This window comes from Narcine bancroftii, chromosome 1 (genome assembly GCF_036971445.1).
Source record: "Narcine bancroftii isolate sNarBan1 chromosome 1, sNarBan1.hap1, whole genome shotgun sequence".
In the NCBI taxonomy this organism is placed as follows: Eukaryota; Metazoa; Chordata; class Chondrichthyes; order Torpediniformes; family Narcinidae; genus Narcine; species Narcine bancroftii.
In genome coordinates, this window is record NC_091469.1 from 489,832,301 (window position 1) to 489,857,336 (window position 25,036).

At 47.2% G+C, this 25,036-nt stretch overlaps 1 protein-coding gene across 4 annotated transcripts in view; it reads left to right on the forward strand.

Moving 5' to 3' along the window:
• mroh1 (maestro heat-like repeat family member 1) overlaps window positions 1-25,036 on the forward strand; it is a 144,529-nt gene that overhangs the window by 54,994 nt on the left and 64,499 nt on the right. For all 4 annotated transcript variants that reach the window (XM_069915113.1, XM_069915116.1, XM_069915114.1 and 1 more), the window contains exons 13-19: window positions 1,586-1,708; window positions 4,075-4,185; window positions 5,177-5,306; window positions 8,101-8,138; window positions 14,948-15,089; window positions 15,685-15,737; window positions 17,049-17,159. In XM_069915113.1, coding sequence (XP_069771214.1) covers window positions 1,586-1,708; window positions 4,075-4,185; window positions 5,177-5,306; window positions 8,101-8,138; window positions 14,948-15,089; window positions 15,685-15,737; window positions 17,049-17,159 — 708 coding nt within the window. The remainder of the gene's footprint in view (window positions 1-1,585; window positions 1,709-4,074; window positions 4,186-5,176; window positions 5,307-8,100; window positions 8,139-14,947; window positions 15,090-15,684; window positions 15,738-17,048; window positions 17,160-25,036) is intronic.

Genomic DNA, 25,036 nt, shown 5'->3' on the forward strand with positions numbered 1-25,036 from the left:
TATATCCGCAATAAAGTATGCTCATCTCCAATTGCATCTTGCATAAATATCTTCTTTCTGAAATTGACCCGGAGGGATTAAAGGTTTACATTTAAGAAGTAAGAGATGATTTGGTGTCAGTGCCTCGATGTCATTTGAATCGACAGAAATTTTCATTATTGGACAACTATCTAAAATAGCTTCAGTCTCACACAATACTGTCTGAAAATTGTCATCATTCAGTATTTGACCATTCAAAATGGAATTAAGAATTTTCTTGATTGATCTAATCATTCTTTCCCACACACCTCCATGATGTGATCCTGTGGGTGGGTTAAATATCCAATTATTTTCCCTTTGAAGTAATACATCATGAATTTAATGTTGATTCCAATTTTGAATTGCTTTTCGTAACTCTAGTTAATCTCCTGTAAAGTTGGATCCATTATTAGAATGTAATTCTTTTACTTGACCACGTCTGGTGATAGAACGTTGAAGAACATTGATAAAAGAATCTGTATCAAGCTGACGCCACTTCAATATGAATTGCTCTCGTAGTCAAACAAGTAAAAATAGCTCCGTATAATTTTTCAACACTTCTTCCTTGTTTTACGTGCAAAGGACCAAAATAATCAACTCCCACCTATGTAAATGGGGGTTTATCAGGTAAAACTCTGTCTTGTGGTAAATCCACCATCTGTTGTTGTCCAGGTTTAGGATTTGCATGTCAACAATTAACACATTTTGATATAATTCTTTTGATCAATGTTGAAGCACCAAGTATCTAATATTTCTGTTAAAACCATGATGTGTTTTTTCCTGAATATGTCGAAGAATCAATTCAGAAGCCTGAAATTCCTTCGCTAATATAATTGTATATTTCACTTCTTCTGGCATTATTGCTTTTTCCAATCTTCCTCCTACTCTCAATACATCATTTACCAGAATAGGATTCAGCTTTCTTCCAAAGTTCACAATCATAACTTTTCTTTGAATAAGAATATAGATGACACTTTCCAAGTTCTAGTATTTTCCAATTTCAAAACGTGTCATCTTCTAGGAAACATGAGCGAAAGTATTCCAAATTACTATCTTATTAATCCAATAAATCAAACTTTGTAGTTGCAGCTGTAAGTAGCTTTAATAATTGATAAACAAATAAACATTTTGCATAACTTCACATTGAGATTTTCATAATGATGAGTAACAAAATAAACTGCATAATGATATGACGATAGTAACTTTAAACAGATATAAAAAAAAATAAAATAAGATGAACTCAAAGAAAAGTATCTCGAGCTCACTTCTATGTCATGATTCTTTGAAGAATGAGATACAAATTCTCGGTCCTCTCGGATATGATGACATATGACATCATTGTAACTATGGTCACACTACAAACAACAATTTTTCTTAAAGGGAGAGGCACAAAATTAACAAAAAGCAAAATCACAAGGTTTTAACCTTTACACGTTCAGATGTACTTTCCCCTATCCACCTACCCTCTGGGATCTTCCGATGGACCCTCCTTCCCCACCTGCCCTCTGGGACATTCTGAAATATCTCCCTTCTCCTTCCCACTGGTAACCAGTCTGTGTCTCGGCAGGTGAAGTGGATGCTGGCCCAGGTTATCAGTACCATGGCTCACCATGAGTACCTGCAGCTGGAGGGAGGCGATATGATGGTGGAGTTCATCATTCGGCACTGTTCTCTGCCCTGCAATCCAGAGGTACGGCCGACAGCTCCCCGACGGTGTACGGAGCCCCTACCGGAAGCCGGGGTGCATGCAGGGAACACTCTGTCTGAGAGGGGTCCTGAGGAGGAAGCCTCAAGGGTGAAATGTAGAACACCCCTGGTGTTAGAATAAAACTCAGCAGGGTGGTGGCCTCAGTGGTGAGAGTTGGGGCGATCCTGTCAGCTCAGACTCTCTGGAGATGTCCTCGAATCGCTGCACCAACTCCTCCCTCTGCTAGTGACCCTCTGGGTATCTCATGTGCTCTCTGCTCCCCAGACCAGAGGCTGCGCTCTCTGCTCCCCAGACCAGAGGCTGCGCTCTCTGCTCCCCAGACCAGAGGATGCGCGCTCTGCTCCCCAGACCAGAGGCTGCGCGCTCTGCTCCCCAGACCAGAGGCTGCGCGCTCTGCTCCCCAGACCAGAGGCTGCGCGCTCTGCTCCCCAGACCAGAGGCTGCGCGCTCTGCTCCCCAGACCAGAGGCTGCGCGCTCTGCTCCCCAGACCAGAGGCTGCGCGCTCTGCTCCCCAGACCAGAGGCTGCGCGCTCTGCATGTCTCATACTGGCGTCCTCATCTTGTGAAGCCCAGGGGCAAATGCACACAAGAGGCAGGAGAAAACTTGAACATTAGGTCCCTCTTCCCTTGTTAACGATACCTCTTTATGCTTCCTCTCTAAAGAGTGAGAGAGAGGCAGATGAGTTGATTGTCATACACATTGTAGAATGTACATAGACTCCGAAATTCTTACTTGCTGCAGCTGAACAGGGACGTTTGTAAAGGCAACAACTGTAGTAACCATATAACAATGACAGGACAGAAACAGGCCATGCAGAACACGTCCCACCTAGACCAATGACCCGCACCCACCCCATAACTTTCTGTACCCCTCTCATCCATATACCTATCCAACTTTTGCTTAAAAATTAAAATTGACCCCGTATTTAACACTTTGGCCGGAAGCTCAATCCACGCACCCACCTCCCTCTGAGAGAAGAAATTTCCCCTCATATTTTTCCTAAACTTTTCCCCCTTCAATCTATAACCATGTCCTCTTGTTTGAATCCATTAAATTACCCCTGTAGGACAAGAGATGTTTACCAACGTCATAAAGAAACTCCATTACTGGCTGCAACCTCTTGCTGAAGTCCAGCACCTCCAGCTTCAAGAACAGTTTCTTTCCAACAGCTTTCAGCTTCTTGAACCTCCACTTGTCACAAATCAGGGACTGCTCCAACACCACAAAAGAACTGTCTGCATAATAGCAGGATAACTGTAAATATTATCATTTGTATTTAGAACTATAGTTCTGTGCTGTACACAGAAACAGGCCATTCATCCCATCTAGACTATGCCATCTGCCTAGCCCCACTGACCTGCACCCAGACCATATCCTTACATACCCCTCCCATCCATGTACCTAACCAAATGTTTCTTAAAATCGAGGCTGCATTCACCATTTCAGTTCGTTCCACACCCACCACTCTCTGCGTGAAGAAGTTGACAATTTTTTTTTGTCTCTTTTAATTTAATTCTATTATAGTTTTCAGTACCCATTTGGCTGCAGCAAATTAGAATTTTGGTGCCTGTGTTCCTCACTTGGGCTCCTCATTTAAGAAAGGTAGTGCTGGTGTTGGAGAGGGTTCAGAGGAGGTTCACAAGGATGAATTGGAATGAAAGGGTCGTCACATGTGGAGCATTTGACAGCTCTTGGCCTGTGCTCCCTGGAATTGAGGAGAATTGGGGGTGGTGGGGCGGGGGAAATACCATTGAAGCATTTAGAATATTGAGAGGCATGAGTAGATGTAGAAAAGTTGTTTCCCATGGTGCGATAGTCTAGGGCAAGAGGGCACAACTTCAGGATTGAAGGGTGTCCACTCAGAATGGAGATGCAGAGGAATTTCTTCAGCCAGAGGGTGGTGAATCTGTGGAATTTGTTGTCATAGGCAGTTGTGGAGGCTGAGTTTGATAGGTCCTCGATCAACCAGGGCATCAAATGTTATGGGGAGAAGGCCGGGCAGTGGGGAAATGGATTAGATCATGATTAAATAAGGGGGGGGCCTGATTTGATGGGCTGTATACCCTATTTCTGCTCCTATCTCTTATGGTCTAACGTATTGACATTAAACTTATTATCATTATCATTCCATATAAAAGATTAAAAAAAATCAATATTCACAGTTGGTGAAAGGCATAGAAGAGCCGCTGACCCTGGCAGTTCGAATATCGTGCAGTCTCTTTCTGTGGGTGACACCCAATACGTTCGCTGTTCCCTCCTTCCCCCATCTTGACCCTGCCGTTTCTGCCTCCTTCCACCCCCCCCACCACTCTGCTTGACGTGACCCGGCTCCTGGTGCCTCCACAGACTCCTAAGCCCCGGACGTACGACCCGGAGGAGGTGACGGAGGAGAATCTGCGTGACATGTGTGACAACATCCTCACCCTGCTGAGCACCACTGTGAAACCGATGCAGGAGGTCAGTCTGCTGCGCGCGCCGCTCCAGCGTCCATCTCGTCCTCGACGCCCCTGGGGTGTTCTGGGAGATCCCTCAGTGATAGAGTAAATGGACAGGAAGGCAGGAGGATGCTGAAGTGAAGCACGATAGTCTGCAGACATTGTGATTGTAGTCAAAACACAGAGATGCTGGAGGAACTCAGCTGGTCTCTCGGCGTCCATAGGAGGGGCCTTGAGGAAAGGCTTTGGCCCGAAACATTGGTAATCTATCTTCACCTCTTATGGTACGCAACAAGTCCGGCCGAGTTCCTCCAGCATCTCTTGCATTCACTCAGCTCCGTGACCCCTGTTCCTCGTCCTTCAGATATTCATTCATTTGCACCTGAACAATCCGGCACCGAACAGGCCCTTTTGGCCCACAATGTTTTACCAATCAACATAGACCTACACAGGGAGGGAGTGGGGTGTGATGGAGGGGTGTGACAGATGTGGGGGTACGTAACGGAGGGGAGGTACGTGTATGATAGAGGGGTGTGTAATGGAGGGGAGGGTGTGTGTGATGGAGGGGAGGGTGTGTGTGATGGAGGGGAGGGTGTGTGTGATGGTGGGGAGGGTATGTGATGGGTGCGTGATGGAGGGGAGGGGGTGCGTGACGGAGGGGAGGGGCGCGTGACGGAGGCAATGGGGTGGGTGATGGAGGGGAGGCAGTGTTTGATGGAGGGGAGTGGGGCGATATGACGGAGGGGGAGGTGTGTGATGGGGAATGGCGTGAGGGAAGGGGGTGCATGACGGGGGGTAGAACGGAGGGGAGGGAGATGTGCAACAGAGAGGGGGGGGGGTGTGATGATCTGAGCCAGGTACGCCAAGTTTCGGTCTGCCTGATTGGAAACCGGCTCCCCACTGAGCCCATACCGCCCGAATTGGGGGAGTTGTGACTTGCTCTGTCCTCTGGTACTGCCCTGTGGATGGGCTGAACTCTGGTGTGCTCACATCCAGGCCTTGCCTCCTTACAGGTTCTGTGGCCGTACCTCCTGGAGTTTGTGATGCCCCTGCAGTACCTGAATGCTCTGGGGCCAGTCTGCTCCAGCTTGGGTCACCTGGCAGCCAACTGCAACCCTGTCCAACTGAGCTATGAGGGAAGAGGTCAGTAATGTTTGGTGGGCTGCATCGAACCATCCCACTGCTTGGTTTGGTTCCATCCCTCACAGATATCCCATGCATCTGACCTCAGGCTTCCTTGCAGATTGGTTGTTGGACAATGTGGTGGGAGGTTCAGGGGGTAGATTGTCGGTGAAGGGGAGGAACTACTCTCAGAGGGTAGTAAGTCTGGAATTTTCTGCCTGTCTTGGGTAAACTTGTACCTCTCACTTTGTTCGTTTTAGATTGGTCACAGTGTTCGAGCTACCGAAAGAAAATAGACACACACGCCGAGAGCAGTTCAGATTATACAAATGTTTATTACAAATTCAAAAGCTGATTTCAAAGTACAATATGCAAGCCCTTCCCAACTATACTTATCAACGCTTGGACTGGTCCCAACTGCCGAAGCGAGGCAACGACTGCACACTTGTAGTAGATTGTCAGGGCGCCGATAGCTGCTTCTCCACCTCCCCTGACTGGGACGTTGGCTGGACTCCAGAAGTTCTTCTTGCTGAGAGATGTTGCCACCTCTCGGAGAGTCTCAAACTTCAGCAGCGGGACCATGGCTTATATTACCCAAAAACTGCTTACCCAAGCACCTATTCCCAGCACAACAAGAAAGATAAGCGAGCAAGCTAGCATGCTAGGCTTCTAACGAATAACATAATTTTCAGCTTATCACTTTGAATACAATGGTTTATTCTACATCAAGGCTAGGCCTCTGACAGTCTGTGACCAAAACAAGCATGAAGATTAAATGTTCTCGGTACACAGATGTCCTTTCTTCAGATAACAGCACCTCTGGCCCCTCGGTGGAATTTAGCTTATGTCTGCTGATTCTAAAACACAAGCAGGTTCTCAGCCTTGCAGAACCCAGAGCTGCAAGTTTTAAAAAAAAGGTTCTCAGCTCTGCAGAACCAAGAGCTGGAAATTAAGAAAAAACAGGTTAAAAAATAGGTTAGAATCTTCCATTACTCTGCCCAAGAAAGCAGTAGTAGCTGCCTCATTGAATTGAATGAGACAAGGTACACAAAGAAGGGACTTCTCTCTTTGCCGCAAAGAAGGATGACAGGAGACTTAATAGAGGTCGACAAGATTATGAGAGGCGTTGATAAGGGGGACAGCCAGCACCTGTTTCCCAGATCTAGGACTAACAAACACAAGAGGACACATATGTACAAAGTGAAGGGAGGGAAGTTTTTAAAACATAGAGGTGTTGGTGCCTGGAATGCCTTGCCAGGGGTGGTGGTGGAGGCTGAAACATCAGGGCATTTAAAAGACTGAGACAGATGCATGGATGGATGAAAAATAGGGGTAAGGAGGTTTTAGAATTATTTTGGTAGGACTATATCGGTTGGCACAACATCAAGGACTGAAGGGCCTGTACTGTGCTGTCATGTCTTATGAATATATTTAAGACACCATTAAAAGGCAGGCAGGTGGAGCTGTGTGCAGGGCCAAGATCCTATTGAATGGCGGAGCAGATTCAACGGGCCAAGATCCTATTGAATGGCGGAGCAGATTCAACGGGCCAAGATCCTATTGAATGGCGGAGCAGATTCAGCGGGCCAGATGGCCGACGCCTGCTCCTCTTTCTTATTTTCTTGGCTCTGTATCTAAGTTGTGCTGCCCTGGGACCACGTGAGGTCCCATTGAACTAGTGGAGTTCTCTTAAATCGATGCGGACTAGAGGGGCCGAGATGGCCTGTCTCTGTACTGTACTTGTTATATAGTTAAGTCGGTGCCGAATGTGATTGCCTAAATTAAACTGTGTTTAATTTGGGCTGGTTCTGCGCTGGGGGGCGTGTGACATGACAGTACAGAAGGAGCTTTACTCTATATCTAATCCTTTGTCCCTGGGTGTGAGTGACCTTTGTGTCTGACTCATGCAGTCCTGCTTTGATCACGAGCTGGGACCTGCATTTCTTCGAGGCTCCCATTCAACGGACATTAGAATTTTAGTGTTATGAAATACATTGTTTTGCAGTAGAACCATGGTGCAAATATCCATTACAGTTGCAAATATCAAAGCAATAAGTTAGGTTGAGAAAATAAAAAAAGTTTAGTGCAAAAGAAGAGAGAAAGGGAGATAGTGTCTGTGGTTCACTGTCCATTCCGAAATCTGATGGCAGAGGGGAAGAAGCTGTCTGGGAGTTCATCTTCAGGTTCCTGTGCCTCCTTCTCAATGGCAGCAGTGTGACGAGGGCATGGCCTGGGTGGTGAGGGTCCTTGGGGATAGAGGCTCCTTTCTTAAGACACTGCCTCTTTGTAGATGTCCTTGCTGGAGTGAAGACTGATGCCCGTGATGGCGCTGGCCGAGGTCATAACGCTCTGTGGCCTTTTCCTGTCCTGTGCATTGGCACCTCCAAACCCGACAGTGACGCAACCGGTCATTATGTTCCTCACGGTACACCACCTGTAGAAATTTGCAAGTCTTTGGTGAGATGCCAAATCTCTTCATTGTCCTCACAAAGTAAAGCTGCTGATGAGCTTTCTTCGTGATTGCATCAAGATGGAGGCCCCAGGATAGATCCCCAGAGATGTTGACACCCAGGAATTTGAAGTTCTTGACCCTCTCCACTGAGGATCCCTCATTGGACACATGGTAAATAGAGTGGAGGGCTTCTTGTTTTGGAGAAAGGCCTGCCTTTGAACAAGAGGCAGCGATTGATCAGCAGACCGGAGACTGTCTGTATTGAAGAGGTACTGGGAAACTGTGAAATTGTCAACAGAGGGAAGGCTATCAAATTCTTTCGTTCAAAATGGCCTTTCACCTTTCTCTGCTTCCTCCCCCTAGATCTACCAACACCGCAAGCCTTGCTGACGCGCCTTTTGGTGAGTTGTCTTCTCTCAGTGTGAGGGGACCTCTTGTTCCTGGAGGGAGAGGGCAATAACGCAAGGAAGAATGAACTGTTGTGGATTTAGAATAACAAGCAATTTACCTCATGCCAGGCAACCATTTATACTTTGGTCGGCACAACCTGAACCTGTTCTCCCATGCTGGGTCCTGACCCAGCAGATCACATACTGGACTATTGTTTAATTGCCATGAGGACACCTGCCTCTTCCACCCTTTCAGGTCATGACATCTAGACTCCCACCCTTTCTGGTGGGGGTTGGGAATACTTCCCTCATCCCTCCTTTAATACTTTTGCCCCTGGCCTTTGGCTCTCCTGCAGAGGGTGGTGGAGGTGGGGGATAATTCCTCGTGGAAAGAGACTGTTTAGAGGGTTATGGACCATGCACAGGGAAATGGGACTTCCTCTCGGCTGGCGTGGGTGAGTTGGCCCGAAGGATCTGTTTCTTATGCAGTTTGACTCTTTCACTCCACTGAGGTCCTTCCTGTAATTTCCCATGAAATTCATCCTAACTTTGACAGACCTGGATTAAGAATTCCCCCAGCCTTTTCTGTTTACAATTTCAGTATTGAAGGGCGTCCACTCAGGTCAGAGATGCAAAGGACTTTCTTTAGCAAGAGGATGGGGAATCTGTGGAATTTGTTGCCACAGATGATGGTGGAGGCTGGGTCATTGGGCATATTTAAGACAGAGATTAATTGGCTCTTGATTAGCCAGGGCATCAAAAGTTGTGGGGAGAAGGCCGGGCCAATGGGGCTGAGAGGGGAAATGGATCAGATCATTAAATGGCAGGGCAGACTCGATGAGCTGAATGGCCTATTTCTGCTCCATTGTCTTATAGTCCCAAGGTGAAGCATCTCAGCCTCTCTGATCTTCCCTTGGCAATAATTTCTGTTCCTAGTTTAAAATTAAATGTCTCTCTGCAGTCATCTTGCATGTTGGCCTCAACTCCACACAATGTGGGCCAGGTAGTGTTGTATAAAGCTCAGCCAAACCGGTGGAATCCTGTTGTGCTTCTCTTTAACCCTCACACTGACCTCCCAGTCCATACAGCCAACATTCCCTGCTCTGCTCAACCTCCTCAAAAAACTCAAATTGGGAAGACATGACCTGCCCCTTACAAAGTCACGTTTATTCTCCTGAACCTGACCATGCCTTTCTAAACATGCACATGCCCTACCCTCACCCATAGCTTCCCTACCACTGACGAGACGCTCGCTGGCCCATAACATCCTTGATTTTCCACTTTTTCCCTTGAACAAAGTTAGGACAACTTTATTTTTTTTATATTTTGTTTATTGTCATGTGTACCGAGATACAGTGAAATGTACTGTCGTGGACCGGCACAGTTAGCTTAGTGGATAACGCAACACTACTACACAGCCAGTGACCACGGTTCTAATATGGCACTGCCTGTCAGGAGTTTGTACGTTCTCCCAGTGACCTGCCTGGGTTTCCTTCCACCCTTCAAAAATTATGGGTGGTTATAGATAAATTAAGGTATTTGGGTTGCATGGGCTCGTGGATCAGAAGGGCTTGTTACCGTGCTGTGTCAAAATTTAAAAATGTAAACTTAATTTAAAAAGCTTTGTTTTGCTTGCTATCCAGGTGACCTAGTGCAGCGGGAAGTGTACAAAAAAAACCCCATGAAATTGTGAAAGAGATAAGATAGAGACAGGGAGGCTGTTTCCACTGGCAGGTGAGACTAGAACTCCAGGACAGCCTCAGAGTTCAGGGAAGAGGATTTAGGACGGAGATGGGGAGGAACTGCTTCTATCAAGAGAGTGGTGAATGTGGGGAGGTGCACGTCAGAGCCCTTAAATGAGTCCTTGATTGAGTTTGTTGTTGAGGAGTCTGATGGTGGAGGGGGAGCAGCTGTTCCTGAACCCGGTGGTGCGAGTCTTGTGGCACTGAACCTCTTTCCTGATGGTAGCAGCGAGAACAGGGCGTGTGCTGGGCAATGTGGATCCTTGCTCTCCAACGGCAGCACTCCCTGTAGATGTTCTTGAAAGTGGGGAGAGTTTTCCCTGTGATGGTCTCTCCTTATAACTCAAGTCCTCCAAATCTGTTAATGTCCCTGTGAATCTTTCCTGAAGCCTTTACAGCTTACTAATATCCTGTTCTGTTAGAGAAAAGCTCAACTTTAAACAGAGTAGCAGAGAAGGATGATATGGAGCATACGTGTCCGGGTATTCTTGCATATCAGAGCTTGTAAGTTAGAAGTAAGTCAGAAAATGAAAGGAATGTCAAACCATGGTTGACAAAGGAGGTGAGAGAGCTAGTTAAGAGGAAGAAGGAAGCAAAAGACCAGAAGGGCTCATGAGAATTATATGGTAGCCAGGAAGGAACTTTTAATAAAGGACCTGAGAGTTTGAAGGTAGCATGAGAAGGATTAAGGAGAACCCCAAGGTGTTCTATGCATACCTGAAGAACAAAGGGATGAGGAGAATGAAGGTAAGGCCGCTTAAGGATAGAAGAGGAGGTTGGGGAGGTCCTAAATGAATACTTTGCTTCATTATTCACCAGAGATCGGGACCTTGTTCAATGTGAGGTCAACATAGTATTTGGAACGCATTGTGCTTGGAGGCCAGTGACCAGTGGAGCTCTGCAGGGATCAGTTTTGGGACCCCTTTGTGAATTTTGTAAATGACCTGGACAAAGAAGTAGTGGGATGGGTCAGTAAGTTTGCAAATGATAATGTAGGAGGTTGTCGTAGGTTACAACAGGATCTAAACAGGATGGAGAGTTGGGCAGAAAAGTGGCAGGTGGAATTCAATCCAGATAAATGTGAAGGGATGCATTTTGGAAGGTCAAACCTGAAGGCAGAGTATATAGTTAATGGCAGGATTCTTACAGTGTGGAAGAACAGAGGGTGTAAACCTCTCAAGGTTGCAGAGCAGGTTGGTAGGGTAGTTAAGGCCTTCATTAGTCAGGGGATTGAGTTCGAGTTGTGAGGTAATTTGCAGCTCTATAAATCTTCAGTGAGGCCACACTTGGAATATTATGTTCAGTTCTGGTCGCCTCATTACAGGAAGGGTGTGGAAGCTTTGGAGAGGGTGCAGAGGAGATTTACCAGGATGTTGCTTGGATTGGAGAACAAGTCTTATGAGGCAAGGTTAGCAGAGCTGGGACTTTTTGGAGCCTAGAAGGATGAGAGGAGACTTGATAGAGGTCTACAAGATTATGAGAGGCATAGCTATGGTGGACGGCCTATTTCCTAGGGCAGGAATAGCAAACACCAGAGGATGTGTACAAAATGAAGGGAGGGAAGTTTAAGGAAGATATCCAGGGGTAAGTTTAAAAAAAAAACAGAATGTGGTGGGTGCCTGCAATGCCTTGCCAGGGGTGGTAGTTATGGCTGGTACAATAGGGACATTTAAAAGGATGCAAGAAAAATAGAGGGTTAGATTGTTGTGGAGTAGGTGTAGACAGGTTGGCACAACATTGTGGGCTGAAGGGCCTGTACTGCAGGAATTGTCTCTGTTCATTGAAAGGGCTGGAGGGTGAATGGAGTGAAGTCTTGCATCTTGTGCACAGCGCTGGTGAGACCATACTTGGGGTACAGCAGACAATCGTGGTCTCCTGATGAACGTGTGAGGAGGGCAGTGGTGTGAAGGTTGAGGGTCCCATTGATTGTCACGATCACAAGATGCATTTTCCTTTGCCCTGTAAGGCCACTCATAGAGGCACCCTGTCCTCCATATGAGAAAGAGAAGCCAAAGAGAGTCCCTCTAGAGACACCAAATGTCCGCGGATCCAGCCACTTCCTCCGATACCACCGCCTCCTGCGGCCCCGTAGCCGCACTTCCTGTCTGGTCCAGCGGTGACAGAGTCTCCCTCCTTGGTACCTGGTTTTTAAAATGTTAAATTTAGATGTACTTCATGGTAACAGGCCCTTCCAGCTCATGAGCCTATGCCACCCAATTAGCCTACAACTCTCATATGTTTTGAAAGGTGGGAGGAAACCTAAGGAATGCCACGCAGACACAGGGACCACGACATTCAGCTGCTCACCATCCCCCTCCAGAATGCTATGAACTCAATGAGAGACATCCTTGATCCACCTGACATACCATACTGGAGCCCCAATCCCCTTTCCACTCGTCTAACCAACAAATCTTCAGTCATCATTGCTCTCCTCTTCTCCCCTTCTCTTCCAAGCCAGAGGGCCAGCCTCTGTTCCAGAGACATGACCACTTCGACTTGTCCCTGGCAGATTATCCCCACCAACGGTATCAACCTATTGTTGATGGGAACAGCCACAGGGGTACCCTGCACAGTCTGTATCTTCCCCTTCCCTCTCCTGACAGTCACCCACCTTCCTGTCTCTTGAACATTAGGGGTCTCTACCTCCCTGGAACTCCTGTCTATAACTGCCTCTGCCGACCTTATGATCCTCAGTTCATCCAACTTCAGCTTCGGTTCTCGAACTCGGGTTGTCAGGACCTGTGGTTGGATACACCTTTTGTAGGTGTAGTCAACAGGGACAAGTATTTCCCACATCCTGCAACCCTCTGCCCTAGCTGACTCCATTATCTAAGTTTAATTAAAGGATTTAAACCTCCTCACCTGGCCTTACCTCTCTGGTAGCTAGCAAGCTACCTCTTTCTCAGCCTCTTGAGCCAAAGCCTCAGAGCTCCACTCCTACCCTCTGCCACTCCCTCCCACAAATCAACACTCTGCTTAACCCTTTAGTTGTCTTTCTAACTCTTTTTAACCCAGTGGTTCTCAACCTTTTTCTTTCCACTCACAGACCATTTTAAGTAATCCCCATGCCATCGGTGCTCTGTGATTAGTAAGGGATTGCTTAAGGTGGAATGTGAGTGGAAAGAAAAAGGTTGAAAACCACTGTTTTAATCGTCCCTCATTGACTCGTTATGTGCACGGTTTCAGAAATCCAAAGGAAATGAGCCAAAGACAAGTTTTCTCAAGCAAAATATTTCAGTAACAATTGGGTCCAGAGCAGTGATTCTCAACCTTCCCTTCCCACTTACATCCCACCTTAAGCAATCCCTTACTAATCACAGAGCACTGATGGCACAGGGATTACTTAAAGAGGGATGTGAGTGGAAGGAAAAAGGTTGAGAACCACTGTTTTAATCATAAACGACCCACCTCTCTGTCATTTGTTGCTCCTCTCCTCAACTTTGCCATGAACATTAACAAACTGACTGCAAAACAGGGAGAACAAAGAAAATTAATAAAGTGCACAAGTAAGAGTCCTTAACCGAGTTCCTGATTGAGTTTGTTGTTGAGGAGTCTGGTGGTGGAGGGGGAGCAGCTGGTGGTGCGAGTCTTGGGGCACCTATACCTCTTTCCTGATGGCAGTAGCGAGAACAGAGCCTGTGCTGGGTGATGTGGATCCTTGATGACTGCTGCTGCTCTCCGATGGCAGCGTTCCCCATAGATGTTCTCAATGGTGTGGAGGGTTTTGCCTGTGATGTCCTGGACTGTGAGAAGTGGTTTCTCAGGATGCCACTTGGTTTGGAGGGTATAAGTTATGGGGATGGTTTGGACAAAATTGTGATGTTTTCTCCGGAGAGTCGGGGGCTGAGGCGAAACCCAAGAGAGGTTTATGATGTTATGGGAGTCATTGATAGGGTGGGCAGTCAGTATCTTTTCCCTCCCCAGGGTAAAAGCATGTCACATGAAAAGCAGCCACTCTCAACGGGGACTCTACAACTCCGCTGGGGGACACAGCACAATTAAAGGAGACCACGAAGTGAGATCTTAAAATATTCTATATGTCGTCGGTCGGAGAGAAGTCTGGAAGAAACCAATTAAGCGACTGCTTCACAGGGAAGGGGGCCTGTAAACTTTGAGCAGAGTCCTTGGCCAAAAAATGGTTCAGGATGTCTGCACTAGAGGACGTGTGTTTAAGTTGCGGAGGGTGGGTGGTTAAAGGACATATGTGTGGCAAATATTGCATATATTCGTGTAATAGTCAATCCCGTGTAAAAGTCGTCCCCTCTATTTTTGGCCCTGGCGGCCTGCCCATCCAGGGTCCCAATACCCTGAACGTGGACTTACCACCTAGTCCCGCCCATCTGAGCTCCCGACACCCCGAATGCAGACATCCCAACCAGTCCCGTCCATCTGAGCTCCTGATGCCCCAATCGCCCACACATCCAAGCTCCTGATGTTCCGGTCGCCCACCTATTCAAATTCCTGATGCCCCAGCTGCGGATCTTTTCCCCAGCCACCCACCCATCTGAGCTCCTGACCCCCAGATCCTGGATCCTCACCCTGGCTACCCAACCAACTAACTCCCAATGACCAAGCCGTGGATCCTTGCTCTGGCCGTCTACCCATGCAAATTCCCAATGTCCTGAACGCAGATTTACCACCTAGTCCTGGCCATCTGAGCAGGTACTTACCAGGTCAAAAATATGACCTGTGTAAAAGTCGACCCCCCCTCCCATCCCTCCCCACCTCCCAAATGTGACCTGAAATATTGGTCCAAAAAACTCAGCTATTCAACAAGTATTTCACTCACAGAGAGTGGTGGGTGTCTGGAACAGGCTGTCAGGAATAGTGAAGGAATCAGAAACAACAGTGGTGTTTCAGATGCTTTGAGATGGACTCAGGAACATTCAGGGGGTGGAGGGACAGGGATCAGGTGCAGTGAGCAGAGTTTATTGTGATTTGGATACCATGTTCAGCCCAGACTGGCTGCTCCCCTGCTGTATGATTCTGGCCCGGCTCCCAACAGACTGGCAATTCGCTGGGTTTGTTCCAACTGTAGCAGGCCATGCCATAACGCGAGTTCCTGTTTGCCTTTCCCAGGTCGTGTCATCGTTTCCTTACCGGGGACGTGGTCGAGGTCCCCCTGCCCTGAGGCTTCTCCACGTGGCAGCTTCCATCGTCCACCCCCGGCTGGCAGACACCTGGGACAAGCAGCTGCCCCCCCTCATTCAGTGCTTGGAAGGTAAGAGAGCCCCAGGCCTCATCACCTCTGGGCACATCACTGCCAGTGTCGTTCCGCCCATCTCGTCCCAAGTTGTCTCCCTGTGCCTGTAAATCCACTTAACACCTCTGTCTGTTTCCCAATCCAGGTAACATCCCGGTAAATCTTTGCACTCTCTCTATAGCTTAATTGATGAAGGGCTCAGGCCTGAAACGTCGGTCATATATCTTTACCTCCTATGGATGCTGTGAGACCGGCTCAGTTCCTCCAGCATTTCTGAGTTTCTTCCGAGTGCTCTGGTTCCCTCCCACACTCCGAAAATGCATGGGGTTAATTGATCAATTGGGGTCTATGGCTGGCACTGCCACATGGACCAAAAGGGCCTGTTGCCATGCTATATTCTAAATTAATTGAATTAAACATACATTTAAAAAATTTATCAAAGGATTGTTAAATATTTGTGCTTAGTGGGGATGTGATGTGACGATGCAGAGATTGTTGATCCTGGAGTAGTCCTGGTGCTGAGAGGAGAGATTAGCCACGGACTGGATGAGGCCCTTGTACATCACTGGAACCTCCAGCCAACTTCTCAACCCTGTCCCATTTCTTCCCGCAGAGAATTCCGAGGAATCCTTAGCCCAGCGACAGTGGGAGGACAAACTGCTGCTGGTGAGCTGCACTGGATTCTGCAGTGACCAAGAGGGATGGCGTGGTTCTGAGCCAAATGTCCTCGTACCTCTCCTCCTTGCCCCTCCCCGCCATGCCCCTTCTCTCCCTGCCACACCCTCCTCTACCCTCTCTGGTTCTCCTCGCCCCTCCTCACCCTGCCTCAACCCAGTTTTCCCCTCCCCGCTCCTCCTCTCCCAACCCGCCATAACCCTCATCTCTCCTCCCCACTCTGCTTCCTCTCACCCACCCACCCACCTCCCATTTTTGTCCCTTATCGCCCCTGCATCCCCTCCTCACCCCGTCTCACCCCTGCTCTCCTTCTACCTCCCCTCCTCACCCCATATAACCATTACAGAACAGTTCGGCCCTTCTAGTCCATGCCGAACACCTTCTCCAACCTGGTCCCATTGACCCACACCTGTCCCAAAACCCTCCACACCTCTCTCGTCTGTACACCTAAAATCAAGTCCGCATCTACCACTTTGGTCGGAAGCTCATTCCACACTCCCACCACTCTCTGAGTGAAGAAATTTCCCCCTAAACTTTCCCTCTTCAATCTCAATCCAGGTCCTCTTGTTTGAATCTCCCCCACTCTCAATGGAAAAAGCCATCCACATTGACTCTATCTGTCCCCCTCATAATTTTAAATGCTTCTATCAAATCAGCCCTCAATCTTCTATGCTCCAGGGAATGAAGTCCCAACCTGCTCAACCTTTCCCTGTAACTCAAACCCTGAAACCCTGGGAACATTCTCGTAAACCTCCTCTGCACTCTCTCTATTCTGTTTATATCCTTTCTTTTATTCTGTGATCAAAACGGCACACATTATTCCAAATTCCCTGCCCCCTTCTGCCTCCCCCCCTTACCCCTGCCTCCTCTCCTTGCCCCTTCTTCCATTCCTGTGTTACTACCAGGGGCCCAACACTATTGTTCAATCCATTCCACCCCCACCCGCCCAATCTCCCCATTTCCCTATCCCTGTGTTGCTCCCTGAGCTCCCGCACCTCCTCATTCCCCTACCCCTCCCCCCGGTCCCTACCCCTCCATCTCCCTGTACCTGTGTGGCTTCCAGGACCCCTTCTGCTCATTCCCTTGGCCCCCTTCTCTGCCTCCTGTTCCCCCCTTGCTCTTGCCCTTCCCCCCTAGTAGTTGTGTTGCTCCCTGGGGCCCTCATTCCCTCCTCAGCTCCCTCCTCTGCCTCCTGTTCCCCCTTTTGCCCCTGCTCTCTCCCCCCTTCCTCCATACCTATGTTGCTCTCTGGTCCATCCTCACCCCATTTTCAGCCATTTCTTGCCTCCTCTGCCCCCACAGTTGCTGTCTCAGAGCCTGGATGCAATTTGCCTCGATGAGACCTGGATCTGCCAGCTGAGCCAGGAGATGATTCGACAACTCCCCCAGTACAACGGCCTCCCGCACGAGAAGGTGAGTGTAGCCTGGCTCCGATCTACATCCCCCACCCCCCCACCAAATCGGGGTTTAAACTGACCCCTACGTCAGACCAGCATCACATCCGCCGCACCACCTGGAACTCTGTCTCAAGAAGATGGGATCAGCTCTGCTCCACATTCCAAGACAGGATCATCTCTCCTCCCATCCGAAGACAGGATTGGCCTTCCTACCCGTCCCAAGACAGGATAAGCCTGCCCCCCCCCCCACCCCCGCCACCACACAATGATGTCACAGCTTGAACATTGAAAATGACATCACAGTTAGAACGGACGGTCGGTTCTTTCAACACAGTAGCCTTGCCTCAGAGAACTGGGAGTCATTGTGTTGCGGTTGGGAAAGACGTTGATTTTAATTTATATTTTTAAAATTTAGATATACAGCGCTGTAACAGGCCATTTCTACACGAGTCTGTGTTGCCCAATTTACACCCAATTAACCTGCACCCCTGTTACATTTTGAATGGTGGGAGGAAACCTGAGCCCCTGGGAAAAACCCACACAGACATGTGGAGAACGTACAAACTCCTTACAGAAAAATGAAGGATTCGAAACCCGGTCCTGATCACTGGTGATGTAAATGGCATTGCGCTAACCCTTAAGCCACCCATGATGAGGCCCCATTTAGAACCAGAGAACACTACAGCACAGAAACAGGCTACTTTGGCCCTTCTAGTCTGTGCTGAACCATTTTTTTTTTACCTACTCCCAATGACCTCCATACCTCTCCCAACCAATTCCTCTTAAATGTAAACATTTGTCAGTTCAGATAGCAGCTCGATCCATCCTTCCACCACTCTTAAAAGTTCCTCCTAATCCTTTCCCCTTTCACTCTTAACCCATGTGCTTGGTTTATATCTCACCTACCCTCAGTGGAAAAAGCCGACCTACATTTACTCATTTTAAATACCTCGATCAAATCTCCCTTCATTTTTCTACATTCCAGGAGATAAAGTCTTAACCTGTTTAACTTTTCCCTGTAACTCAGTTTCTGAAGTCCGGGCAACAACCTTATAAATCTTCTCTTTACTCTTTCTATCATATTGATATCTTTCCTGTAGTTCGGTGACCAAAATGACACACAATACTCCAAATTTGGCCTCACCAATGTCTTATACAACTTTACCATAACATCCCAACTCCTGGACTCAATACTTCGATTTATGAAGACCAAGATGCCAAAAGCTCTCGTTACAACCCTGTCCACCTGTGACGCCACTTTCAGGGAATTATATATTTGTATTCCAAGATCCCTCTGTTCTACCCCACTCCTCAGTGCCCAACCATTTACCGTGTACGTCCTTTCTTGGTTTGTCCTTCCAAAATGCAACACCTCACACTTGTCTGCATTAAATTCCATCTGCTATTTTACAGCCCATTTTTCTAGCTGGTTCAGATCCCTCTGCAAGCCTTGAAAACCTTCTTCGCTGTCCACAGCACCTTCAATGTTAGTGTCACCTGTAAACTTTCTGATCCAATTGACCACATTATCATCCAGATCATCGATATAGATACAAACAACAATGAGACAACAACACTAGTCACAGGCCTCCAGTCTGAGAAGCATCATTCACCACTACTCTCAAGTTTCTCCCACCCAGCCATTGTAGAATCCAGTTCACTACTTCACCATGAATACCTAGCGTCTGAACCTTCCTGATTAACCTCCCATGTGGGACCTTGTCAAAGGCCTTACTAAAGACCATGTAGACAACATCCACAGCCTTTCCTTTATCAACTTTCCTGGTCATCTCCTTGAAACTCTCTATAAGATTGGTTAAACACACCTACCGCACACAAAGCCATGTTGATTATCCCTAATCAGTTTCTGGCTATCCAAATAGTTGTCTATCCGATCTCTTAGAACACCTTCCAATAATTTACCTACTACTGACGTCAGGCTCACCAGCCTGTAATTTTCAGGGTTACTTTTGGAGCTTTTGTTAAACAAGGAACAATGTGAGCTCCTCTCCAATCCTCTGGCATCACTCCCGTGACCAAGGACATTTTAAATATTTCTGTCAGATTATTGGAGGATTGCGTTCAGTTTTGGTGAACATGTTGCAGGAAGGATGTTGTCAAGATGGAGAGGGTGCAGAGATATTTAGCAGGGTTGTTAAAACAGAACATTCCAGCAAAGTAAGGCCCTTCGGCCCATTATGTGCTGACCTGTGTGAACCTACTCCACAACAATCTATCCCTTCCCACTCTTAACCCCCTGCCCCTATTGTACCAGCGTCCACCCCAGGCAATACATTCCAGGCATCCACCATTCTTTGTGTAAAAAGAACAGCTTACTTTTGATATTTCCACTAAATCTTCCACCCCTCATCTTGTATATATTGTTACGAGCCCAAAGGACCCCAAAACCCAGCAGCAGTAGATATTAACCAAGGTAAATGGTTACTTAAACAAAATTGCTTTTAATTATCTTTAAACATGAAAATAGAAACAAACTTTAATGTATATTATTATTAACTTACTTAACTTAAACCTGACCTAATCCCCTTCTAATTTTAAGCGCACACGTGTGTAATGTGTGTGGTAAGTTTAGAAAAGTTCTTTGGTTCACAGCCCAATCTCACCCCATTCCTTCAAGTTCACTGGTTGCAGGCAATTCCTATACTGTGCACAGAATTTAACTTGTATAAAGTTCACCAGGCTTTGGTGCTTGAAAGGTAAATGTTTACCGCTCAGGAAGGTTCTTGTAGGTTTGCAGAGAGAGAGAGATGTGCGGTTCCAGGATTTCCACAACTGAGGTACCACCATTAGTCACCTCAATGCCTCGCTGATGAAACTTGGCCCATCAGGGTTCTCCAGATGATAACCTCTTTCTTTCAGGTTACCACAGAGTTCCTTTCTATTCCCCTTATTACAAGTGAAAAATTTTCTACTCTGGAACTTCTATTTCAGTTCCAGCAAGCTTCTGCTGCTTGTCCCAGCTTTCTCTCTCTCTCTCTCTCTCTCTCTCTCTCTCTCTCTCTCTCTCTCTCTCACACACTCTGACCCTCAGTCAGAGTCTGCTTTCTCCCTCTGCTTGCAAAATCCCCCTGACCTTCTCCATCAAACAATAGGAGTCAGTCTTCTGGTTCATCTGTTGTTTTTAGGTAAACAAGGACCCATCAGTGACCTCTCTCTGAGCTCTCTCGTGAAAAGCCATCACGTCTCTGCTGTTGCTTTAAGACAATAGTCCATTCGTTCCACAACGTCAGTCCAATTAACACCTACTTGGGAAGTTTCCATAGGTATTCTTCCAAAGTTTCTGTAAAAATACTCTGGATATGAATTCTCCAGTAAGATCTGTTTTAAAGTGTTTGTATGTAACCTACTCTATCTCCCAAAAATATTTCTATATATTCTGTCACGATATGTCCTCTGGTGTTTGCTACTTTCAACCCAGGTTAAAGGTGCTGGCTGTCCACCATATCTGAGATTCTCATCATCTTTTAAATCACCTCTCATCCTTCCCTCCAAAGTGAAAAGCCCTAGCTGTTAAATTTGCCTCAAGACACGTTCCCCAATCCAGGCAACATCCTGGTAAATCTCCTCTGCACCCTCTCCAAAGCTTCCACATCCTTCCTCTAATGAGGTGACCAGAACTGAACATAATATTCCAAATGTGGTCTAAGCAGGTGCTGGTCAGTGGGACTAGGAGGGTGGGGATTTGTTCCGGCATGGATTAGTAGGGCCAAACTGGCCTGTTCTGTGCTGTATATGGTTATATGGTTATAGAGCTGCAACATGACCTCACGACTCAGACTCAATCCCCTGATGAATGAAGGCCAGCATACCATAAGCCTTCTTAACTACTTTTTCAAGCTGCACAGCATCCTTGAGAGATCTCTGGACCTGGACCCTCCTCACAGATAATACATTCTAATTCAGGCAACATCCTGGTAAACTACCTCTGACCAAAACCCCTCATCCTTCCTGTAATGTGACACCCAGATACGGCCACAACAGGACATGTCAACATCAGAATCAGAATTTATTGTTGTGAAGGTGTTGTTTTGCGGCAACATCACAGATGCAGATATTGCTATAAATTATACGTTGAGAAAAAAATTAGTGCCAAAGAGGAGAAAGTGAGGGGGTGTCTGTGGTTCATTGTCCATTCAGAAATCCGATAGCGGAGGGGAAGAAGCTGTTTTAGTAACATTGGATGTTTGTCTTCAGGTTCCTGTACCTCCTTCCTGATGGTAGCAGAGTGAAGAGAGGGCATGGCCTGGTAGTGAGGATCCTTAAGAATAGAGGCTGCTTTCTTGTAGATGTCCTCGAGGGAGTGAAGACTGGTGTCTATGATGGCGCTGGCTGAGTTAACAACTCTCTGTCATCTTTTCCTGTGCTGTGCATTGGCACCTCGGTACCAGACAGTGATGCAACCGCTCAAAATGCTGTCAGCAGGACATCTGTAGAAATTTACAAGAGTCCTTGGTAACGTACCAAATCTCCTCAAGCACCTCACAAAGAATAGCTGCTGGCGGGCCTTCTTCATGATTGCCCCAGAGAGAGTTCTCAACTCTCTCCACTGCTGACCCTTTGATGAGGACTGGCTTGTGTTCCCCTCATTTCTCCCTCATGAAATCCATAATCAGCTCCTTAGTTTTGCTAACATTGAGTACAAGGTGGCTGTGACTCCTGTATGCTTCCTCATTGCCATCTGTGATTCTGCCGACGACCATGGTGTCGTTGGCAAATTTGTCGACGCCATTTGAATTAGGCTGGGCCCTTTATACATGGCCTGACTGATGAAGACAATTATGGTCTCCACCTTTCCCTTAACTGCCTGGATTCACTCAATTTTGTGACCTGTTGGATTCCAGTATTACGAGCCCAGAGGACCCTAAAACCAGCAACAATAGATATGCTCCACAACACAGGGTTACTTAAACAAAAGTAGTTTTAAATTATAATTGAACAAGAAAACAGAATTAAATTTTAACTTATTACTTTACCAGCTTAATCACCCCTCTAATACTAAGCGCAGGTGTGTGTAACGTATATTTAAGATTAGAAAGGTTCTTTGGTTCACATCCAATCTCACGGGTTGCAGGCAATTCTTGCACTATGTACAGAAGTTAGCATTAACTAAGTTCACCAGTCTTTGGTGTTCAACAGGCAAATGATTACCACTCAGGAGGGTTCTTGCTAGTTTTCAGAGAGAGTTTCCTTTTCCAGGACATCCACAACTGATTCCTTCTCAATCAGTCTTGCTGACGAAACTTGCCCCCTTCAGGGTTCTCCAGATGATCCTCTTTCTTTCGGGTCACCGCAGACAGCTAGTCTTCTCCTTTGACTAGACAGCCTTCCAAAATATGCCAGCTTGTCCCTCTGGAATTGATTTCTGTGTCTCTCCTCTCTGTTTCACTCCCTCCCCCTCTGAGAGCCAAACTGTTCTGAGTCTGCCTGGGAAGATCAAAATGAAAGATCATTTTGCCAGCGGGATCCTGCACCTTGGTGCTCTTTCTGCAAAAAGCACCCTGCAAAAGTCCTGCCAAAATTCTGTGTTTTGAAATGAGCGTGCACAAGCTGCTCTAGCAATTTCTCCCAAACCACCTCTAAATACTCTGTCACACCAGGAAATCCAATTTGTATTCCAATCATGGGAAAGATGTAGATACTTTGGCGCGGGGAAGAGATTCACCAGAATGTGGCCTGGGTTATCGTACGTCACGTGAAGCAATATTGTGGCTTTTCTCTTTGAAATGATGAAGGATGAGAGGTGACTTAATAGACGTGTATCAGTGCCACAAGGCACTTTCAGGTGGCCAATTGCCCCGCTTGTAAAGCTGCATATTTTGGTAATATGCGGCCGTCGGGAGGCCACGTGAATGCGCAGGAGGCACCTGCGAGGCGAACTTTGTTACCTTCCTCCGAGGGATAATTGCCACAGCAGCACAGTGACCTCCCCAGCCGTCTGAATGCAGCCGAAGTGGGCTGTTAGTATGGGGACGTCCCGCCCACAGCCCGATATCAATCCCCACACTGTGGGGTGGCTGACGTGGGTCGTCCCTGCACTGATCCCACTGCCCTGCTCTCTCCCCACTCCTGAAATCAGTCTCCACGCTGTGGGGCGGCCGGCGCAGGCTGTTAGCGCAGGGACGTCCCACCCACAGCGATATCGGGCTGTGAGCGGGACATCCCCGTGCTGATAGCCCTCGCTGGCTCTCCCAGCTGACAGCCAGCCATCCCATATCTGACAGCCCAAGGGTCAGGATCCGGAGTGCGCTCAGATGACAGTGCAGCTGTCCCTTCAGGTGGCCAGCGCTGTGGTTTTAGCGCTGCCACCTGAATGGCAAATCAAAGGGCCGCTTCCTCTTCTTCAGGTGCATTCTTAGGGGAGAATCCACCTGAAGAAACCTAAAGACTCGCCCCACCAGGTTCAGGAACAGCTGCTCCCCCTCCACCATCAGACTCCTCAAGAACAAACTCCTAATTAACTGACTGTACTCAGCTTTTAGATTTGTCCTGCTAAATGCATCACCTCACACTTGTCTGGATTGAACTCCATTTGCCATTTTTCTGCCCAACACTGCATCCTGTCTATGTTCTTTTGCAACCTCTGACAACCTTCAGCTTCATCGACAATTCCTCCAATCTTTGTGTCATCCGCAAACTTACTCACCCAACTTTCTGTGTCATCATCCAGATCATTTATAAAAATCACAAAGAGCAAGGGACCGAGATCTGATCCCTGTGGCCCTCCACTAGTCACTGGCCTCCATGCAGTGAACCTCCCTTCCACTACTCCTCTCTCTCTCTTCTTCCTGCAAGCCAATGTTTTATCAAGACAGCCAAGGATCCACTGATCCCATGTCTCTTGACCTTCCGGATGAGCCTCTCACGGGGGACCTTAAACGCCTTACTGAAATCCATATAGACCACATCTACCACCAATCCTCATCAATTTCATTCATCACTTCCTCAAAGAATTAGGCTCATGAGGCACGACATTCCCTTTACAAAGCCATGCTGACTATTCTTGAGTAAATTCTACCTCTCCAAATGCTGGTAGATCCGATCTTTAAGAATCCTCTCCAATAGTTTACACTCCACTGATGTGTGACTCAATGGTCTATAATTCCCAGGATTCTCATTATTACCTTTTTTTAAACAAAGGGACTACATTTGTCATTTTCCGATCCTCTGGCACCTCCCCTGTGGTCAAAGAGGATCCAATGACCATAGTTAATGCTCTCAAAATTTCTTCTCTTACCTCCCACAGCAACCTAGGGTATATCTCATCCGACCCTGGGGACTTCTCAATCTTAATGTTATTTAGAAGATCTAACACTTCCTCTTCCGTAATCACCACATGGCTTTTCTCTTGTAAATACTGACGCATTTGGCTTCACTTGAATCATAGCATAGTTGGCAGCGGAACGCCGTTACAGCGCCAGTGATCGGGATGGAGTTCGATTCCCATGCTGTCCAGAAGGAGTTGTTCTCCTCTTGTGTGCGTGGGTTTCCCCGGGGTGGGGTGGTTTCCTCCCACCCTTCAAAGCATAGGTTAATTTGTGTGAAATTTGGCAGCATCAGTTGAAATGGCTGGAATTGGCTTGTACTGTGTTATAAATTTAAGATTTTAAATTGAAAAACCCAGCTCTTCCCCTCAGCAGATTTACAGGGGTCTCCGTATAAAAAATATTATGCCACCATATAAGACAGAGCTGAGGTTGTTGTGTTTATGGAACCCACAAGAGGCGGTGGATGCAGAGTGTGAGAGAGGTGGGGAGATTCTTCCCAAGGTTTGAGTTGAGTGGAAGGATATTTGATCTGAGAGAGTGTTTTATTTTACACCAAGTGATAGAGATCTGGGAATCGTTGATGGTATCCATAAGACATAGGAGCAGA